Genomic DNA, 22,851 nt, shown 5'->3' on the forward strand with positions numbered 1-22,851 from the left:
TTCTGGATTTATTTCTTCCTCGCTTTCTCCGCTTGTCTTCAATTCACGGCCCACGAACCTTTTTTTCTTTTTGTTGGTAGAGCCATTAAGCATGTGACGTGGATTATCCCTATATAAGAAAAAGGGTATGGATTTAATATGGTTTTATTAATTGTTGGTATTTCATATCATTTACCGGATTTCCATTATTATCCTTGGGTGTTTCGTCAATTGCGAGTATTTTTTCGTTATATTTACTAATATACCCTTTGACTTTTGAGTTGTTTTCTTTTACTTTGCTTTTGCGTAGTGACCGAGTCGAGTAGCAGCACAGAAACTAGCACTCCGAAGGTGGGTTTCCTACTTTCCTACTAGATACAGCCATAGCGTAGGAGGTTGTCTTGTGACAGTCATGCTCATGGTGTATAAAAATCGCAATTGCTTCTTCATATTGTAATTAAGAAATCAAATGATCAAATGTCCCCTTCTGACAAGGTTATTTAATTAAAAAACATTTAAGAGCCCAAACGGGGTATAAAATCGCAATTACTGATTGTAACTAAAATCTAATTATTAAAAGTCCCCTTATACTAACACCATTTTCCGAGGCCGTCCGATTGGAATGAAGCATTGCGGCGGGTCCAGTTCTTGAGATAACTGAGGCCCACGCCTATATAAAAGGACGAAATTTCTATATTTGGGCCTTTGATTTTTTTTTTCATTAACCTTATTAATTAAAGAGAAAAATTCCTGATTGGTATCTTGTATTTTGGGTGTAGCGTTACCTTGATTTATAAATTTTTAAATGTAATAATTTAGTATCCAAATTTTCAAAGTGTATCAATCTATTTATCTACCATTAATTAGTCCGTTAATAAACTGTTAAGTGGCATTTGAAAAGATATAAATGCCCTTCGAGCATAATTTTAATTTTCTTAAATAAAAAATTCAAGAATTTAGGATTATTCATTTTTATCAAGGTTTGGATGATTGATAAAAAGAATTAGATGACATTTTAAAGGTATATGTGTTCAATAACTGATTAACAATAAATATCGGATTGACCCATTTTAAAAGTTTGGATAATAAATTATCACATTTTAAAGTTTAGAAACCAAAATCACACTAGCCCACAAAGTATAGGATATTAATTGAAAATTTTGATAAAATTAGCCGTTTGTTAATCCTCAGGCTTTCCCATTTGTGGCGCCTATGTTTGCATCCAAACATACATGGCAGCTGCCAGCTGGTGCCTGGAGTCCGGATCCGTGTTGGAATGGGTTTAGTTGGCAGGAGCTCCCAACTCCAGCTGGTATCGCCTATGTTTGTGTCCAAACACATATATAATTCTATGTAGCTGAAAACTGAGAAGTGAAAACACTAAACAACTAATTGGATTTGGAGCTGACACTCTTCATCGGTGGCACAAAATACCAATTACCGAACACCGTGTTTTGGTAAAAAATACTTAAGTCATTACCTCTGTTCGGGGTGTTTTGGTAAAAGCAGTGCGGACTTACCAAGTTCCTTAACCCCAATCCGGAAACGGAAAAGGACAATGATGGTACTTTAAGTATTTTTTACCACAAAGAGAGGGTATCCTCGCCGTTGAAAATCTTTTCCTTAAATCGTTGCTTCCGTAGCGTTAAACACCTCTCTATCCTATCACTTATATAGTTAGGTAGATTCTGTCTCTCTCTCAACGCCTCCCCGTGCCGCAGAAAACACTCCGTTAGATCCTTTTATTCTTGTGTTTATTCGACTCCAGATTACGAACCGATCGAACTCGGCTTTGATTAGCTTTCTCCGCAAGACAAGTCTCGGTGGTGGTTCTTTGGATCTCTTCTCAAACAAAAGCCCAGGTAACCACCTCATCGAATCTCCGATCTCGGTTCTTATTATCAGCACACATCTAGATCTCTCTTTCTCTCTCTCTGTAACAGCTTCGTTTTTATCGCTTTCGTTTCCTTCGATGATGAAGTGATTCTGAATTATGAATGCTTCGTTAATAATACTCTGTGGTTTCCGTTCGTCTTGTGATGTTGCTTCGATACCGATCTGATCTTTCTCGTTTTATTTCGGAGGTTATAGTCGAAAATTTGATCGATTTTACGGATCGTGTTAATTAGTTACTGTATCTGAATCCGATCTAGTGGTGCCTTTGTGATAGTAAGAACTATGATTTTCTTCTGTGTAACATAGCATTGTAAAAATTTTCCTCAAGTTTTTGGTTCTTTTAAGTGTCCTACTTTACGGATCTGGGAATTCTATCATTCAACATCGTCCAGAGGGTGATGAATTTTTATCTGTGATCTTCCTTTTCGCGTGTTGCTTTTCGTTTTCTCGTATCGAGCTATTCCATTATCGTTTTTGATGCTGTTGCTTTTTGTTACTTTGTTACTGAAAGATCGGGCTTTTGAGCTGGGCTTATATTCATGAGGGTAACATAGATCGTATGCTTTTTCCGTATCCTCAATTAAACATGGTTATGGTGTCATTTATTTAACACTTGACCATCAGCTTCTACCCATGGTGAGAGACTTGGAGTCTCTCTGATGGATGTCTGGATGTTTCTTCTCTTTACGGTTTGGTGTCGGGCCTTTTTATCTTTTCTTATTTTCCATTTCAATGTGGATCATGTCTCACTGTCTCATGTATGCTTTTATGCTTTGTTATATGGGGTTATTGCAATATTTGTTTTCCAAATTTTTTAATATGTAGCTGAAGGGTCAAGCTTTTTTAGCAGTATAAACATCATGGCATTGTTCCGATAAGAAACCTGTCTTACAAAGACAGTCCTAACATTTTTTTTTTGAAATTTTCTGCTTCTGTTATTATGTGACTGCTTGTTAGTGTTTTGGTGGCTCACCTATCAAGGTGCCACACATTTGAGGGGTGTTGCTGCAACACTACCTGAATTCTCCGAACTTCCATAAAGGTGTTTCGTCTAAAACCTTCAGCATGGAACTATAGGTATTGTGTTGCTGCTTTTGAGGAAACAGGCACCCACAAATATATTTTGTGCCCTTTTTGCATGTTTCTCTCGACATCATAGTTTTCAAGGCTCCAAGACGAGGCTAGGCAATAGGGGGGTGCTTTGTTGCCTAGTCGCCTAGGCGATGGATTTTTTTATGTTGAAAGCATTGATCCTAGGGTAGTTCCCTAGGTACTATAACCAAATTTCCTTAATAATTATTCATAATTTTCATAAGAAAAGTATAAAGTTCATATTTTTTTGATAAATAAGTATAAAGTTCATATTAAAGTATAGAAAATCAACATATTCATGAGAAGAAAAAGAAGGAAAATAAAATCCAAAAAATATAGGGGATGAACCCTTATTTTTGTTATAGAAAAAGAAGTAGTAGAAGAAGAAGACTATATGGAAGAATAAAATGTGCTGACTAGATAAAATTTTAAGTTCTTCCTTACTTATTGGTTCAGGTTTTGAAGTCTTTGAGGGTTCAATACAGCATTTAGCAATGTTTGTGTTAATTAAACCCTAATAAATAAGAAAACAATAAAAAGAAATTAGTATATAAACCCCCACCGGATGGAGTGGTAAAATTGAACTTTGATGGCAGCTGCCAAGGTAACCCAGGGCCATCCGGAATTGGAGGAATTCTGAGAGATAAAGACAGCAATATGTTGTCTCTTTTCTCAGGACCAGTGGGTGAAGGTGATTCTGTAAGGGCAGAGCTACTAGCAGCGGTACAAGGTATACAAATGGCTAGGAGTGAACAATTTGTTAGTAGAAGGAGATTCCAAGGTAGTAGTGGGCTGGCTGAATAGCCCAGACACAGTTTGTTGGGGCTACAGGGATCTGTTAAAGAAAGTTAGGTTCCAGTGGGTTAGCAGATCAGCAAATGTAATGGCCGATTCTCTGGCCAAGCAAGGGTGATCTGTTTTGGGCTACTTTGTAATTTGTATCTAAGGTTTGGGCATGTTTAGTGTTTATGATTCAATCCTTGGGGGAGGTAACATCTTGTGCCTCTTCCTAGGCTGCTTGTATTTCTGATATTTATTTCAATAAAATTACTCTCATTTATAAAAAAAAAATTAGTATATAAACACACAAAATGATTATTTTAGTTTAATAATGTTTATTTTATAATTATAATCTCAAAAATGAATAAACAAAAAAGTATTTTATAGTAGGAAGTTAAAAACTGCTTGGCGAGCCTCAAAGGGCGCCTTGTCGCCTAGGTGCCTGCCTAGGCATTGCCTTGACAACCATGCTTGACATGCTGTGGGGCAAACTCATGCAATGCCATGGTTAAAATGCACAGCCATTCTGAACTCTACCTCAATTAGTGACATGACCTTTTTTTCAAATTTAACATTCCTCGTTTGCATCATTTGACCATGATTCTATGATTTAATAGGCATTTTTGGATGTTTGCATGTATCTTTTATGACTTGATTCTAGACATATTTATGTTTCTTTTTGGAGAGAGAGCTTTTGTGGGTTTCAATATCTCAAGAAATTTGGCATGGTTGGTGATTTGTTGCAGGTGTTAGCTGTTGAGATGGCATCAACAGCTGGGGCCACAGGATGGTTGAGAGGAAGGGTAAAGGCTGTTCCTTCTGGAGATTGCTTGGTGATAATGGGAAGTACCAAGGCAGAAATTCCCCCAGAGAAGACTATCACATTGTCATCTCTTGTTGCCCCTAGACTGGTATTTCCAGGAAACTGAATTCAAGCTTTTAGCAGTCCTCATTATTAATTCTCTCTCTCTCTCTCTCCCTCTCTCTCTTTCTCTCTCTATTTTGATGAGTACTTAACTCTTATTGATAAAAAATGAATACTTAACTCTTTTTCCCTGTAAGGATGCCATTGGTTGTTAATATTTAATGTTTAGTTATCATTCTTTGACCATACCACTGCTCTCTCTATCTACCAATTTAGGTTCTTAGTTTCAAGGTTTAAGCTTAGTTGCAAGCATTTGCTTCAAATTATTATCCCTTGTGAAAGAGTATCTGAAGAAATAGGAAGGGATATGATAAATATGGAGATTTAGATTAATATTGGAGAGGAAGTGGAGTGAAAGAAAGTAGATATATGGGAAAAAAGAGGAAGTTTTCAAAACTTGAAGTAGAACCCTTGAGTTTTGTTGAAATGTGAAATCATGATGCAATCTTATATAAGATTTTGTTCCTGGTGTAGGCCAAAATTGTCTCATAAGTACATTGATTTTATCAATCAAGATAACACATATACAAGAATAGTACCATTGCCCATGAAGTCCAAAGATTACAAAAGGTTTCTAGGTGATACATTGATTTTATCAGTCAAGATAGCACTTATACAAGAATAGTGCCATTGTTTGTGAAGTCCAAATACTGCAAAAGGTTTCCAGGTGCTAAGATTGGCATATGATTATGTTGTGACATACATAGATATTGGAAACAGGGATACAACCTCCATTTATTGAGATCTAGGATCATTTTTACCTGACATGTGCATGTGTGCCAAGTATATAGTGCAAAGATTTCTGGCATGTACCTCAAAATTCATTGCATGGGAAACTGATGCGTAGCAATAAACAAATATTAAGTTACTCAAGTAGTTTCAGAATGCAGTAAAAGAAAATTAGAACATTTTTTTTTCAAAATCTAACTGTAGCTCCTTTTTGGATGTATATGCTTTCTCATGGCACATTGTTTAGGACCAATAAGTATGGTTTTGAAATTAGGAATAGCTCCACTTGGTGATAAAATGAGAGAAAGTTAGGCTAAATTGGGTTGATCATGTGCATAGAAGACCATCAACAACACCCTTAGGCTGCGTTTGGCACATCAGCTTAGAGCTTCAACCACACAATAGTGGAAAGGAAAAATTGCTATTGGCCAATATTACTACAAAAGTTATAATACAGCCCAAATAAATTTCTGTCTATAAATCCCTTGTTTTTCTAGAGTATCCGCTGTTCCATTTGTAGTCTTCACCCAATTAAAGTTAATGGTCAAATCCTTTGAGGGCCTTTCTATCTCCTTGAACACATGCTAGTAAATCCAAGTTAGTTGATTGCTACTTGTCCAAGAAATAACCAGCTCCGAATCAGTTGATAGAAGTTTGATTGCTTTGCAAATCTCAAACAGTGCCACGAAGCCAATAGTTCAACTTTTAGGGAGTCTCCAACCCCTATAGGTCTAGAATACAGAGCCACCAACCTACCTGAGGAATCTCTAAATGCCTCCTATACTTGCTAGTCCCAAAGTGTCCATGGAGCTCCCATAAAAAATTAGCTTTGTTTTATTACTTGCTGGGGGTTTCTATTCCATGATCACTCTATCCTGTTTTTAGACAATTGTCCACTTCAGCCCATGTTCTCATTGTATAATTCACCGAAAAGGTTTTGAATCAGACACCTTTATCCAATGTGCAACTTTAAACTTTATAATCTTTTAGATCTCCTTTGACTTGCTTTTTTTATTGAAGATTCTCCCATTTCTTTCATCCCATGTAGTCTATACCTTTGCTGCCCTGATCGCTTTTCACATGATTCTCCCTCTTTTCTGTGGTTGTCTTAAGAAGCTTAGACTAAAGAGGCTTATTACATCCTAGGGGAACCTGCCTGTGCGTTGCAGACTTGCAGCTAAAGAGAGAAGAAGAGTACTCCCAAACATAAAGCTCATTAGGGTGGGAGAATAGTACATGGGACAAGGTTTTACCACTTGCATTACAAAGGGAACATATATGGGGTGAAAGGCATTTACTAGGCCTTCTTTTTTGAAGCATGCCACAGGTATTTATCTTTTCAAGGAAAACATCCCTACATAGAGCTTGAACTCTAGGTGGGATAGCCTTACTACAAATCTCTTTCACTTGGAACTTCTCCTCCAAAGGATTGGACTATGCGAGGGCATTTGAGAATGAAGCACATGTGAAGAAGTTCTCAGGAGAAGCTGACCAAATTTTAGTGTCTTTCACAGTTTTGATTCAAGTTTAACCAACAAGTGATAAGGGACTCACATTCATTATCCCTTAAGTCCTTTCTAAAGCCAAAATTCCAATTTATCCCAGAAAGAGACAAGGTCCTAAACCTAGGGATAGACTGAGATTTGCAATTTGACAAGGAGTAAAGTACAAGGAATTGCAATTTGAGAGGAATTTTGGCTAGCCAAAGGTTTTCCCAAAAAATGACTTTATTCCCACAGTCCACACCAAATCTGGTGGAATTAATGAAAGTCGAATACACCTATTGTATTGATTCCCAAGTAGATGTTGAACTTGAAAGAGGAGTTGCCTTTTGCATCCCAACCGTCGTTCATCATATTCATCCCATGTATGCTTGCAAGGGCCCAATGCCACATCCTATGATCCTATCCCTTTTGATTGGAATCCTACAAAACCATTTTCTAAAGATAGCTGTGTTCCTATGAGTTAGGTTCCCTATACCAATCCCTCCCTGCTCCTTAGGTTCTCTATACCAATCCCTCCCTGCTCCTTAGGTTCCCTATACCACATCCTATGATGCTATGAGTTAGGTTTGCTATGAGTTAGGTTCCCTATGAGTTAGGTTCCCTATACCAAACCACTGGGAGGGAACCCAATGGTTGAGAGTTTTTGGTACCCTGTAATTGAAAGATTCTCCAAGAGGTTAGCAAATTGGAAGAGGAATTAAATCTCTTTAGGGGGTAGGATAACCTTAATCAAGTCAACCTAAGCCAACTTGCCAGTTTATTTCCTGTCTACCTTTAGAGTACTAATGAAAGTAGCTAACCAATTAGAGAAGATAATGAGGAATTTCTTGTGGGAACCAGGGGATACTAAGAAGGATCACTTAGTGGAGTGGGAGGTGGTTTCTAGGAGTGGGGATAATGGAGGCCTTGGGTTAGGAAATATAAGATTAAGAAACATGACTTTGTTGGGGAAATGGATTTGGAGACTACCGATGGAACATGACAGACTTTGGTCTAGAGTGATTGTTAGTATTCATGTATTGGCAGATAACGGTTGGGATGCAGGACTCGACCCTCGGGCTTCTCAGTGTTCTCCTTGGAAAGCTATTCAAGGTATTTTGCCTCTTATGCTTCCTTATTTCAAATATGATGTTTTAGTTGGAAATAAAGTCTTGTTTCGGGAAGATGTTTGGGTTGGTGAAAACTCCCTTAGAGATAGATTTCCTTCTGTTTACTCCTTGCCTAAAAACAAAAGAAAAGTGATCTCTTCAGTGTTTGTTGATAACTCCTAGGATTTGGGCTTGAGAAGAGGTCTAAGGGATTTTGAAATGGGGATGGTTGATGATTTGATCACTCAGTTAGGGGAAGTCTTTCTTGATCAGTCCTGTAGAGATAGCAGAATTTGGAAACCTTCCCCTTCTGGTTTTTTCAATTGCTCTTCTTTCTATAACATTTGGCTTTAGACCTCTAACCTTGTAGGGAGCTTTCCTTCAAAGGAGGTGTGGGGTAGCCCTGTACCTCCTAAAATTTAGGCCTTTTGTTGGGAAATGGTATTCCAAAAAATCAACACCTTGGATTTATTGCAGAAAAAGAGGCCAAATATGTGCCTCTCCCTCCATGTTTGTTGCCTCTGTTTGGGTTCTGGTCAGACAATTTCACATTTACTAATCTCATGTCCCTTTGTGTTCTTTATTTGGTATTGGTTCTCTTCTCTCTTTGACTACAGGTGGACTCCCTCCTCAAGCATGGTGAACCTCTTTGATCCAACTTTTTACAGGCAACCAACGGTTCGTGGAAGGATTATGTGGAGAGCCACTAGAGCTGCTGTATTGTGGTCAGTGTGGGAGGAAAGAAACAATAGGATCTTTAAAGGCAGATGTAGATCCAAGGAAGAGGTTGTGGAAGGAATAACTACTAAGGTTATCTATTGGTTGAAATCTTGTGATATTTTTAAGGATTTCTTAGTTGAAGACATTTATAGAAGTTGGGGTATTGTGGCATCTACTACTACTTCCAAAGCTATGATACAGGAAGTTTGGTCCCCATCAGCACAACAAAGGGTGAAATTGAACTTTGATGGAAGCTCTATAGGTAATCCAGGCCCATCTGGTATAGGAGGTGTTTTCAGAGATAATGAAGGCAAGATAATGGCTTTGTTTTCAGGTCCAATAGGAGTTGGAGATTCCTTAAGAGCGGAAATCTTGGCACTACATCAAGGTGTAAAACTGGCCAAACAGTTGGGGCTACAGTAGATTGAGATAGAGGGTGACTCCAAGTTGGTAATTGGGTGGATGCAATCAGGGCAGCTGGGAATTTGGCAATATAGACAGCTGATAAGGGAAATTCTTAGCATAACAAGGACAGTGCTGTAATGTTTGATGTTTATTGGATCAACCTTTTCTAATAAGGGTTGAATTCTGTATTTCAGGTTAATTTATCTCTAATGAAAGTTATCGTTTCCGATAAAAAAATGATAATGAAGCATGATTTTAAAATTTGGTGATGTTCCAATATTGAAATCTTAATTATTTTGCCTGTACTTATTGAAGGAAAAATTTGGGAAATTTTCCTGAAGTTTTGGGATTTCATACATGTATTTCACTTGAAACTTTGAATTAAGTATTAAATTTGATGACAATAAAAGCAGGCCGTCACCCAAATCTGGTCCCAGGCTTGTGAGAGTGGACTTGGTATGAAGTGTGCTACCCAGACATGGCTGGACCAGGAGTTGGGTACGAAATTTGCACTAAAGTTGAAGTATCCTACAATATGGCAGTTTGTACAGGTGTCTGAGTGTCAAAGGATATAGACCTAAACTCCTGAAATTTAGCATGAAGTGACTGCTCTCAAGCTTACGTGTTCTCATGGTTGTCAGCTGGAGATTTTGCAATTGCACCAAACAATAGTCCTTTAAACCTGATAACATTAAATAATATGAGGTGACTGCTTCAGGCTCATGCGTTCTCATGGTTGTCAGCCAGAGATTTTGCAATTGCACCAAACAATAGTCCTTTAAACCTGATAGCAATAAATAATATGATTATATATACGACATATTATAAAACAAAATTATTACTGCTAAAGTAATACACAAATTGTCAAAAGTAATTTATTATAATTTCTTGCTGGATATTGGATCCAAAATGGCTGCCAATATTTCTAGAGCTAAAACTACTAAGTTCTGATTTCTTTTACTGACCTTTGCTTGGAACTACGTTAACATGCCACATCGAGTGTAATGCCATGTAGTGGTTCAATGTCAAAGTGTCAGCATTGTTTTAAACCCATTAGCTTTAAGGGTCAAACTCTGCATTAACTGTATTTGAGTTACAGTTACAGCTATGTCTTTCTCATTTAATGTGTTGTTATCATGCCTTTATATTTAGTTTTGTGTCATTTACAATGCTTAATCTTGCTAATTTAACAAACTTATAACATCTATATTTTGTACGGTTTATTTGGTTGAAATACATTTTCATGTTTTAGAAGTATTCATCATATGAAATATACTGTAAAATTTCCTGTGCAATTTTTAGTGTTGTGTAGGGGGGTGTACCATGTTCATTGCAGGTACCTATGGTACCCGGTTACCTGTGAGTGCTTTATATGTCTGTTTCCAACATGATATGTACCTCATGCAATAGAGGATACTGCATGAACATTTCTAATTGTCTATGCCATTGCATCAACACATCCAACCTATGTAAAATGGTACATTTAACAAGTCACTATATTTATAACTAGGCTACAGGTAGCCATTGTATGCGTCCTCAATTTCAGCCTCTTAGGAATAGAAAATTGTATTCCATTACCCTTAGTCCATATCTGGTCATCTTAGACAGGTTCACTAAGCATGTAGAGGTATATCTGCATATCATAATGATAGGAATCAAATTTGGTTGAAATTTCAAATTTCAATCATATGATTAAACATCTGCAGTGTTTAAATGTCTAGGATGTCCTTTATATTTTTTAAATTGTTATTTGACCATTACTTCCTGCACTGATTTAACTTTTTCTTGGATGTTGTTCATAAAATGTAGGCAAGAAGAGGGGGGGTCGATGAACCGTTTGCATGGGATAGCAGAGAGTATTTGAGGAAGCTTTGCATAGGAAAGGTGCTTTTCTCTGAGACTTATTATTTCCTATTCGGTGTTAGTAATATTACTTTCCAGAAAAGACAGGTCTTATCTTACTTTTATTATATCATCTGGATTACCATAGGAAGTCACATTCAAAGTGGATTATACCGTTCCATCGATAGGGAGAGAATTTGGCTCTGTTTTCCTTGGTGATAAGAATGTTGCATTGCTTGTTGTTTCTGAAGGCTGGGCAAAGGTATCTACTTATTATTTTCTTTTGTGCAATGTACAAATTGGTGAAATTTAAGATTTACTTCCTGATGATACTTAAATAATATCCAAAACATTTGGTTGCAGGTTAGGGAGCAAGGCCAACAGAAAGGGGAAGTGAGCCCATTCTTAGCAGAACTGCAGCGACTTGAAGAGCAAGCCAAGCAGCAGGGTTTAGGTCGTTGGAGCAAGGTTAGTCTATCTGTTTGTAGACTGTAGCTTACACCTCAAATTGGAGTATGTCTTTTCTGCCAGGGGTTTTGGGCCTACATTCAGGACTAAGAGCCAATCGTGATTATTTTTTTAGGACTGTATATTCATTCAACTATATTGACATGCTTATATGTGATTAATTGGCTCCTTGTTGCTGTGCAGGTACCTGGTGCTTCAGAGGCATCCATTAGGAAATTACCGCCTTCTGCTATTGGAGATCCTTCTAACCTGGATGCAATGGGCCTCTTATCTGCAAATAAAGGAAAGCCTATGCAAGCCATTGTTGAGCAGGTTCGCGATGGAAGTACTGTCCGTGTCTACTTGTTCCCAGATTTTCAATTTGTTCAAGTATTTGTTGTTGGAGTCCAGGTAAGATATAATCATTTGATTATTTTTAATTCATTCAAGTATTTGGCTCCTTTCTTTGCCCTTATGCTTATATAACTGTAAACTCTTTGAGTTAGGCCCCATCAATGGGAAGAAGGGCTGTTGCAGAAGCAGTTGTTGAACCTGAAATAGTTTCTGATGAACCAAATGGAGAGGCTTCTTCTGAACCTCGACCTCCACTAACATCGGCACAGAGACTTGCAGCCTCTGCAGTACCTTCTATTGAAATTTCCCCAGATCCTTTTGGAAGGGAAGCTAAGCATTTCACAGAGATTCGTGTTCTAAATAGAGATGTGAGAGGGTTCCTCTTTCTGAATTGTGTTATTTTGCATCAATGCCCTGTCTATATTCTCACTTTTGTAATTTGCAGGTCCGCATTGTTCTGGAGGGTGTGGACAAATTCAGCAATCTTATTGGTTCAGTATATTATCCTGATGGTGATTCAGCCAAGGACCTAGCATTGGAACTTGTTCAAAATGTATGCCATTTTATTTCATGAGGCATTATAGTGCAAAAGATTTTCCTATATAAGTAAACATAGTGTTCAGTTTACATCTTATGGTCATTTTGATTTCAAACCACTTGGGAAAATACCAAAAGGTATGATATCAATTTCCCACACCGACTAAGGATGGTGCAGAAAGCTCTTGCCACAAGTTTTCCTTATTTCTAAATTTATGCCCACCAAGTCCTAAATCGAGTACAAATTCAAATTTTGTGCTCAATATTGTATTGGTTATGAACAAGAACAAAAAATAATGCTTATTTATAATTCTTTGTCCCCATTAGTATGAATAATAGTCTTTTACAATTATATATTATTTTCCAAAACCCTAATAAATAAATGAGTAATTGAAGACAGTAAATGCAAAAAGTAAAAGGTTCATAATTTTAGCCTTATAAAAGTACAAAACAAAGAGAAGTAAAAGAAAAATTACTTAATTTTTGGTGAAGTTCTATTAAACATTAATAAAAATCAAATAATACCATTGGATGTCTGAAAAGACATTTGTTGTAGTTGGGTAAAAATTAAATATGCAGAGGACCTAGTGGATACAAGCTTCATTTTGAGGAAAATGTTTGAAAAGATTTTGTTTTATATTTCTTCATTTCAAGTATCGGTCCAGGTATGCCCATATTAGTAATTTTGTCTTTTCATGAAAATTAGAAATTTCACAGATATGCTAATTTGATGAAAGTGTTGCAACTTGCTTTTTGAACCTTCAATCATTAATAGGCCCCACAACCATATATAATGTGCAAAATGGAACCTCTTACATACGGATTATATTCTGATTTTGTTGTATTAGACCTTAGCAAGCAGCAGTTCCTGGAATTTGTTTGACATAATTATATGATCGATTCCTTGGTTTCTTCATGGAATTCAAGGAGACTTGATTGTCAAAAAAAATTATTAATTTGTTATTTTTTTCTCCTTTGCAGCATACCTATAACAATTTTGGCAATATCATTTGTATAAAAAGATTTTTTAATGTTCACAAGATGCATCTTAGTTTCACAAAGCAACAGGAAAACAAGCTTCCATTGCTTGATTGAATAACCTATAATTCAGTTATTCTACATATTTTTGATGAATGAATAAGTAGTTTTATTATAGAGAAAAAAGGAGAGTACAATCAACCTTGGAAGAGGCACGAGATGCTACCTCTCCATTGGGAGGAGTACAGACCCATATCTTTAATGATGTTTAAAATTATTGAAAGCTCTTTTTTTTATGGCTCTTTCTGTATGGTTTGAGTTGGTACTTCATAATAGGCTCATGGATTATACATGCTTGGAGCACCATGCTGTGATAGAGACCCATCTGTGAGAATTCATATTCTGCAGTATTCCACTTGCTACAGGATATGATATTCTCCATCTGTTAAGGGAAATGCATCATGAATCGGAGTTTTGGGAATGTAGATGTGGGTGAAGCTGGGATAATGAAATTAAGGCCCTTTGCATGATGCTGAGTGAAAAATGTGGATAAGCCACTTTAGGATCTAGTTAAGTAAATCCAAGATTTATAAGTGCAGTAGTATTTACTTGCATAGTTCCAACTTGACAAACAAGAGAAACACCATAAAAATATGAGCTTTTTGGACTTAAGTTATTGAAGAACATATTGTACCTTAGGCCATTTAATAGTTATACCAACGGCAGCCATTCTGAATAGTCTCTCACTCTCATTCTCTCATGATAGGGTTTGGCCAAATTTGTGGAGTGGAGTGCTAATTTGATGGAGGATGATGCCAAGAGACGGCTGAAGTCTGCTGAACTTCAGGCAAAAAAAGACCGGTTAAGGATATGGACCAATTATGTTCCCCCAGCAACAAATTCGAAGGCAATTCATGACCAGAACTTTGCAGGGAAAGTAAGTTTATCTCTTTGTCAATCAGTTTCTAACTTATTGGTTTGTCAAACATTTCTTTGTTGATTGGATTTTCTCATTACTTTTTTTTCCTGTTGCCATATTCATTGGTTTACTCCAGGTTGTGGAGGTTGTAAGTGGAGACTGCATTATTGTTGCTGACGATTCTATCCCATATGGTAGCCCCTTGGCTGAACGGCGAGTCAATCTCTCAAGTATTAGGTCTCCTAAAATTGGCAATCCTCGTAAAGATGAAAAGCCCGCTCCCTATGCCCGCGAAGCAAGGGAGTTCCTGCGCACTCGCCTTATTGGCCGCCAGGTACACATGCAGTTTTCTGGTCTTAATTCTCTACAGGTTGTCCATTCAGAGCTGGTGGTATTCAATTTTAATAATATTTACATGATTTCAGGTAAATGTTTCTATGGAGTATTCTAGAAAGGTCAACATGACTGATGGCCCAGTACCAGCAGCTGGCGCAACTGACTCTAGAGTCATGGATTTTGGATCAGTCTTCCTGGTATCTCCTTCCAAGGTTGAGGGTGATGATGCTACACCTACGCCACCTTCTGGCAGCCAACCATCTGGGATAAATGTTGCTGAGCTAGTGGTTTCCCGTGGTTTTGGCTCAGTCATCAGACATCGAGATTTTGAGGAAAGGTCAAACTATTATGATGCCCTCTTGGCTGCTGAATCACGTGCCATTGCTGGGAAGAAAGGGATCCACTCTGCCAAGGATCCTCCAGTAATGCATATCACGGACCTGTTAATGGTTAGATTTGACAACTTAATATGAAATTCAATTCATCTTATAAACATTGGTTTTTAAACTGATGATATCCTCTAATGAACTGTTCCTCAGGCATCGGCAAAGAAAGCCAAAGATTTCTTGCCATTTTTGCAGCGTAGTAGGAGACTGCCTGCTGTTGTAGAATATGTTCTCAGTGGTCATCGGTTTAAATTGCTTATTCCCAAGGAAACCTGCAGCATTGCATTCTCGTTCTCTGGAGTCAGATGTCCAGGTCGAGATGAGCCTTATTCAGATGAAGCAATTGCTCTAATGAGAAGGAAGATATTGCAAAGGGATGTTGAGGTACTTCTATTCCTTTAACATCAAATATGCTTTCTTGCATATTTTTTGCTCAGATATTAATTTTTGTGTCTTTTTCAGATAGAAGTAGAAACAGTGGATAGAACTGGAACATTCTTGGGATCATTATGGGAATCAAAGACCAACATGGCTGTGACACTTCTGGAAGCTGGGCTGGCAAAGATTCAAACTTCTTTTGGCACTGACAGGATACCAGATGCTCACCTTCTTTTGCAGGCGGAGCAGTCTGCAAAACGTCAAAGATTGAAAGTAAGTGAAAATACCAGTCACTGCAAAAATTAAATACAGTAACAATACTCATGTCCTCCTCCCCCCCTCCCGGCCCATAATTGAGCTTACATATTTGTTTCTGCAGATATGGGAGAACTATGTTGAAGGACAAGAAGTTGCTAATGGTTCAACAGCAGAAAACAAACAGAAAGAAGTGCTTAAGGTACTTGGTCACTGCATTTTGTAGTAGGACAATCTTTTGCATATGTCATGAATTAAGTTAACCACTCATCTTTCTGATCTTTGTACCCAGGTAGTGGTTACTGAAGTTCTTGGTGGTGGTAAATTCTATGTCCAAATGGTTGGAGATCAAAAAGTAGCTTCCATCCAGCAGCAACTTGCTTCATTGAACCTCCAAGAAGCTCCTGTTATTGGTGCGTTTAATCCTAAGAAGGGTGATATCGTCCTTGCCCAGTTCAGTGCAGATAATTCTTGGAACCGAGCAATGGTAAGTTTGGTGAACTAGAGATCAAATATTCAAGTGCAAGACTAAAAATGATTTCTTTTATAGTACCTTCAAATGATTTGTCAGACTACTGTCTATGAAGCATTACAATGCCATAACTGTATGTTATGTGTACACTACAAGGCCTTGCATATTGCCTGCAGTCTATGATGCCTGGATACCTGTAAATGCCTAGGGTACTTGTGTCAGACATGTATATACCCAATACGACACCAGATAGTGCGTGGACACTTCTTGATGGTCTATAGCATTTAACGCTTAATATGTATACTATTATGTTAACTAATCATACTATAAAAATCTGTTTATATTAAAACACGTCTTGAGAAATGATAGCTCCTTTGAAAACTTGACAAGAAGTATGTAAGCATATTATATTCTATATTCCTGTACTCATGTTCATGTCTGGGCCTTTTGAAATGGAGAATCATATATCAGTTATCCTTACCTAGTTACCTTCGATAATTGGCATATTGGGAATGATTTTGTGAAATTCAAAACCAATTAAGTGTCAATTTGCTGTAAAATTGTCATTTGCAGCGAATTCACCCTGTCAGCAAGATCCATGTAGATTATTAAAATGGAACAGTCTATTTGGCACATTCAATCGGTTCATCAACATGAGATGAGACTTCCAATTATGTGTTTCGGTTGTCTTTTGACCATGTCCACTCATCCATGTTTAGAAGGCACATTGGCTCTTTGATGCATCATGCATAAAAGTTGTCCACCCTGTTCTATATTTCCTGTGTTATTTTATTGCTTCCATGTATCAGTGGTTTTCACATGGCAGTCTGAGAAAGTTTTACTTTTCCCAATGCACAGTGACTTATATGTACATTTTGACACTATAATGCAATACCTTACATTTAGTTAAGAAAATATGATGGCTGGAAGACATGGCGTTATTTCATTTATTCCATTTTTTTTGTGTAATAAACTTCCCAGATTGCATTCATGCACTTATATGTACACATGTATGCATGTACATATGCATGAAGTATTTTTGTAAGTTTGCACAAATGCATATTAAATTATTAATATAAGTATAGACATAGTTATATAAGTAATTATGCATGCACACTTTTTTCATATTTTTCTATTAAGCAATTCTGAAAAAAATCCATTTTTATTATTCATCTAAAAGAGAAAAAAATGCATTTTTATTTTCCTCACCCCAGTTTGATGAAGTTACCTCTTAGGATTATGCCAACTAATTGTTCTTTTGTCATGGGCAAAATGAAAGTGTCAATATGCTGATAAAAAAAGCGCAAGTGTCTATACGTTAATGGCTGTGATTCACAGCTTTAGCCCAAGGCTACACCAATGGGCACAGTAGATATTTCTCCAAGTAATGGCCCTTAACATTTAAATTTGCATCATCATCATCAACAAGTATACCAACTATATGGGGTCGGCTACATAAATCTTGTTTCACCAGTCCATTCTGTTTAATGCCATATCATTTGTATTTGCATGTGATTATGTGAACCAAGAAGTAGTTCCTAATAGTGACTTTATATTTATATTTAACATGCAAAGATTGTAAATGCCCCACGGGGAGCTGTTGAATCACCAAAGGACAAGTTTGAAGTATTCTATATTGACTATGGGAACCAAGAAGTAGTTCCTTATAGCCGACTACGGCCTCTGGATCCTTCTGTATCTTCTGCACCTGGTCTTGCTCAGCTCTGCAGCCTTGCATATATAAAGGTCCCAAGCTTGGAGGAGGACTTTGGTCAAGAAGCAGCCGAGTATCTGAGTGAGTGCACACTAAACAATACAAAAGAACTCAGGGCGATGGTTGAAGAAAGGGATACTTCAGGTGGGAAGGTGAAAGGGCAGGGAACTGGGACAGTTTTAGTTGTGACACTGGTTGACGTGGAAGCTGGTAGCAGTATCAATGCTGCCATGCTACAGGTATTGATGCTGAACCCCCTTTGTTTCACTTCTAATAAAATTATTACTTCTTGATTTGTAGTTGATTTGCTCCAGCTGTTTCTCCCTTGCTAAATGTTACAACAATTTATTATATGCTAATAACATCATTAACAAACTCTGAAACTTTGACTTGTAACCTAAACAGTAGCAATTTGATGTCCTAGGGCTTCAACCCAATCAAGCAACAAGAAACTGATGTCTTAACCCTATAACATGGATGCTTGCAATTAGGGGTGTCAATTGGACTGGATTTGGTCCAATCCGATCCAGTTATAAATGGACCAGGTCCAATCCAATCCAATGAATGTTTTGGACCAATTTGGACCGGTCCAATTCAATGTCTGGACCGTCCAATCTTTTCAAATTTATTTTGATTTAAATTGGTTTCAACCCAAACCCGGTCCATTGACACATGTATTCTTATCTTATACCAATGGACCAGATATTGGCTTAATCCAACCCAATCCAATATAAATTTGTTACAGACGGACCAGGTCCAACTCAACCTAATTAATATTTTGGACCTGATTGGTCCAATCCAATATGTCTTGTTGGTCCGTCCAATCCGTCCAAATTGATTTTGGACTGGAGGGGATCCAATCCAAAACCGGTCCATTGACACTCTTACTTGCAATGGAAGCTTGCTTGCAAGGCATTTGTTTTTGATTTGTCATTGCAATAGTAAAGATTTAATATATCATAGAAAAAAGGAAAAGTATCTTTTTTACCCTGTGAGTTGGAGGTCCCAGCTGAATCCTCTTGTATATTGAAGAAACATGTCATCTGGTCTTCTGGAAGCCTGGAATTTTGTCAAACAAGGCCTGAAGTTTCTTAGGATTTTGTTTTTTCTACTGCTTCAGGTGCATCTTTTCTCTGTTGCCCTAACCAGTCATTGAATTTTGACTTGTTATTGACACATTATTATGCACTAAAATGACAAGTTCTGCTTACAAATATTCTGTTTTTAAATTTAGCTAAGCGATAATTCAAAATGATATGCTTTTTTTTTTTTTTTTTTTTGTATTCGGTGCCCTGCACCATTAATAACTTCCCCCTACACCTCTTTTTCCCCCAAAATGCTGGTTGTGGGATTTGATTCCGCATTGAAGCTGGAACAAACCAACCAATACACCAACGAGCCAGCCCTCAGTAGTTTATGCTAATACTTATAAAAATGTGCAAAAAAGAACTATCTTGCATATTTAAGTTGACTTCATTTGTGAATTTTTGCATCCCATACATATGATTCAAAGTATTGATTGCATATTGAGAGTTTCAAATGATCTATACTCACTTTTTTTTTTGTTTTCTCCGATATTTTTCAGACCTGTCACATCATCTAATTCCATATAAAACAAACCAAGATATGATACGATATCGGCGTATTGTATCGATAATTTGAACTTTGCCCACACGTAACTAGACTTATAATACATTAGTTAGTATTTATAGATATTAACATATGTTAAATATTTGATGTGTAAAATATATTTTTTAATTCTGGATGCATTTTGCGTATTGATGTGTAATAATGGATTTTTCTAAAATTTTAAATAAATAATGTTTTTATCAGATAGGCAGTTTTACATAAATTATTTCGAGTAAACATTTACATATATCTAAAAATTACAGTGGATTCATCTCTATTTTGCATTAAAATATAAATTACAATTGTTTCTTTTAAAAGTATGCATTTTTATGTGGTTATAATGTAATGATATCAATTTATTTTTGATTGGTAACAGTCAATTTTATTGATATTTGATAAAAGTAGTGCCTCTTCCCAGCATGTTACTCTGAACTAATTTGACTACTGAGAAAGCAGGCCTTAAGACTGTTTGGTTTAATAGAAAACTAGCAAGCGAACCCATGCAACAAATGCATTGGGGGGGGGGGTGCTGGTTAGGTTTGGGTAGGCAAATTTGAGTTTTGACATCAATTTGATTTCAGGCCAAGGTCCCATGTTTAAGGTTTGTCTTGGGTTGGCACTTAACCCCATCTAATCCATCTAATTTATACCCGTATTACTAGACAGGGTCAAAAGGGGTTCAAAGATATGCAAGCGGGTTTAATGGGAGAGCAAAGATATTACAAACATTGACTATTGAAGAGGGAGAAGGAGACTTTAGAATGATTTTTATTAGTGAAGAGTAATGAGAAAATTAAGACATAGGGGGGTTTTTAATTTTTCACATGTGTGAAGGAGAGAAGGGGAGAGTCCTTGTATTATATAATAGATAGGGGAGAAACAGAAAGTTGGGAGAAGGTTCTTAAGGAATTTCGCAAAATTTGTTAAGAACTTTCCCTCAACTTTGATGGGAGTAGTAGGGGGAATCCTGGACAATCAGGGATTGGGGGTGTTTTTTTGGGATGAGAATGGGGTCATTTCTGCCTTGATCTCAAGCCCAATTGGAGTGGGTGACTCTTCAGAAAGCTAAGGAGATGAGTATCAGAAAACTCATAATTGAAGGGGACTCGGAGGTAGTGATAGGGTAGCTGGATAAAGACAACAATGGCTTATGGAATTGTAGCAATGAGAGGAGGAAATTTAAGTGGCTGGTACGGGAGATGGAAGTTAAGATGAGTTGGGTTAAAAGATCAGCTAGTTCTTTAGCTGATGGATTAGCTAAACAAGGGGTAAAAAGGGATTTAATGTTTTGGGTTAAGCTATAATTTTATTGTTTCTTCCTGTTCCTTTTCCTTTCTTTCTTGAGGGCCCAAGTTGTATTTGGAAGATAAGAGTGTTTGTCTTCCTTTTTGTAATTATTCTTATGTTGAATTAATGAAATTGTTATTGATAAAAAAAACTTTCCCTCAACTTTATGCTTCTCTCTTATTTTCTATTAAACCAAACATGGCTAGGGTTATTTATTTATAGAATTAGTGTTATTGATGTATTTGCGAGATTTATGTGAGCCTCTACCATATTCATAAGGGGCTTTACCTGGCGCTGGTCCTAGCCATGGGGGCGCTTGGGGAGGGGTGAACTTGACACCTAACCATCGGCATTTTTTGCACAAGGTGGTTGCTCACAGACTTCAATCATGCTATTGCACAAACCAATGGCCCCTTCCCTAATTCATCATATCCATGGACCGTGGCATATCATAATTATTCCACTGTATACTTGTGTTTTCCAATTGTATCCCTATACGCCTCTCGATATTGCATCTATAACATTTTGTGGCTTATAGAACCTTGACTCAAACCAAGTAAAAGATCAAAGGCAAATAGAGTCTAGCGTATGTCATGCCAGCTACTAGTGGGATGAAATACTATCGTCTTCTCTCCTTTGTGGGCTCTTAATATTGTATCTATCGAGCACTTGTTGTACTTTACCAGATTTTTTTTTAGTTTTCTAATTGCCAATCTTTAATATAAATTTGGATCTGACCTACACATTGTTTTCCCAATTTCCAAAAGCTGCTGCTTTGGTTATTGCCAAACGTTTACTTGGGACTGTAGAAAGTCTTTGTTGTTACCCATTCCCATTTGACGTGACAGTATTGGAAGTGGCATCTAAAAGTGAGGAGATTTGTATCTATCAATTGGGTGGAATGGTTTTGATATTGAGACGTAATTGGTTCCATTGTTTTGTGTACTTGAGATATTTATTTGAACTGTATTATCTATAGGAAGGACTTGCGAGGCTAGAAAGAAGAAAGAGGTGGGACACCAAAGAAAGACAGTCGGCCCTGGATAACCTGGAAGAATTCCAGGCCAAGGCAAAGCGTGAGAGACTGAGGATGTGGCAATATGGGGATATCCAATCAGATGACGAGGACACATCTCCAGCTCCACCAGTCAGGAAAGCTGCTGGCCGCAGATAAAAGAAACGAGTCCGGCAAAGCTATGCTAATTAGCACGATCTAAGTCGCACAATCGCCTTAGAACTAAGCTAGCGAAGTAGGAGGATGGATAGTGGAAAGTTGAACTTGTTGGCAGAGCCTTGTTTTTTCCATTCTTCTCTTTACGATTTTTATTTTTATAGTTGGTGCAGTTCTCTAATTTTCCCGAATCTTGAGGAGGTGACAACAATTTTTCATTTTTACATGCTTTTTTTTTTTTCTTTTTAATAAAGGCAAGTGAAACTCGCAACGGCGGAGACAATTTTCTTTATATTGTTGGTGAAATTATATGTTGAGGTCTTTAATTTGGTGGTATACTTAATTGTGCCTTTTGTTCTCATGTTTGTGATCATTAAAACTAACGCTATGTTTATTTAAAGGAAAGAGTAGGGAAAGGGGAAATGCAGGGAAACCTATACAAGATTTGTAAAGGTTTTTCTTCCTTTACTTTTCCTACTTTTTCCTTCAAACCAAACATAGCCAGCCTTAAGGTGAGGGATTGTTAAAACTTAAAAGTGGTTGGCCACAGACCCCCGGTGTTGGAATATGAAAATACCGAGACACTTCTTGTGGTAAATGAAAGTTTGGGGTGTATAGTTCCTCTTTATTTTAATTAGCTGCTATCATATAAGACAGACAACTATCAGCTTTTGCCATAAAACTTGGAATCCGGCTTCTATCAGGGCGGAGTCCATGAGTGCATCGTTCGCGCAGCATGAGGATGCACCACGTGTTTGTCTCATGCGTGTGATTGAAATGTGAGATGGATTAAACGAGTTCAAATCTGTGCCTCACAAGGGGGCATTCCACAACGTTCCACAACATATCCCCGCCGTGTATTGGGAGCATTTCTTGATAATGATATCATCGAGGCTGGTATTATCATCGGAGAGATGTTCACAACACAGGATGGGGATGTGCTGTGAGATATTGTGGGGCGCAGATTTGAATTTGGATTAAACGCTGTTAGCTTCTTGTTTTATTCCACTTCTCGCTCCTCTCTCAC

General features: G+C 37.3%; 1 protein-coding gene across 1 annotated transcript; it reads left to right on the forward strand.

Annotated features, from left to right (window-relative positions):
• Window positions 1–1,572: 1,572 nt before the first annotated feature.
• Window positions 1,573–22,160, forward strand: TUDOR1 (TUDOR-SN protein 1). The gene is made up of 17 exons (XM_010252137.3): window positions 1,573–1,841; window positions 4,494–4,658; window positions 10,929–11,003; window positions 11,110–11,223; window positions 11,325–11,429; window positions 11,613–11,819; window positions 11,915–12,130; window positions 12,208–12,315; window positions 14,044–14,214; window positions 14,333–14,530; window positions 14,622–14,981; window positions 15,072–15,302; window positions 15,381–15,569; window positions 15,676–15,753; window positions 15,844–16,038; window positions 17,599–17,976; window positions 21,633–22,160. The coding sequence occupies exons 2-17, from the start codon at window positions 4,509–4,511 to the stop codon at window positions 21,825–21,827; spliced, it is 2,970 nt and encodes a 989-aa protein (XP_010250439.1). The 5' UTR covers window positions 1,573–1,841; window positions 4,494–4,508; the 3' UTR covers window positions 21,828–22,160.
• The last annotated feature ends 691 nt before the right edge of the window (window positions 22,161–22,851 follow it).

This window comes from Nelumbo nucifera, chromosome 3, assembly GCF_055504915.1.
Source record: "Nelumbo nucifera cultivar China Antique chromosome 3, China Antique-T2T, whole genome shotgun sequence".
NCBI classification, from domain to species: Eukaryota; Viridiplantae; Streptophyta; class Magnoliopsida; order Proteales; family Nelumbonaceae; genus Nelumbo; species Nelumbo nucifera.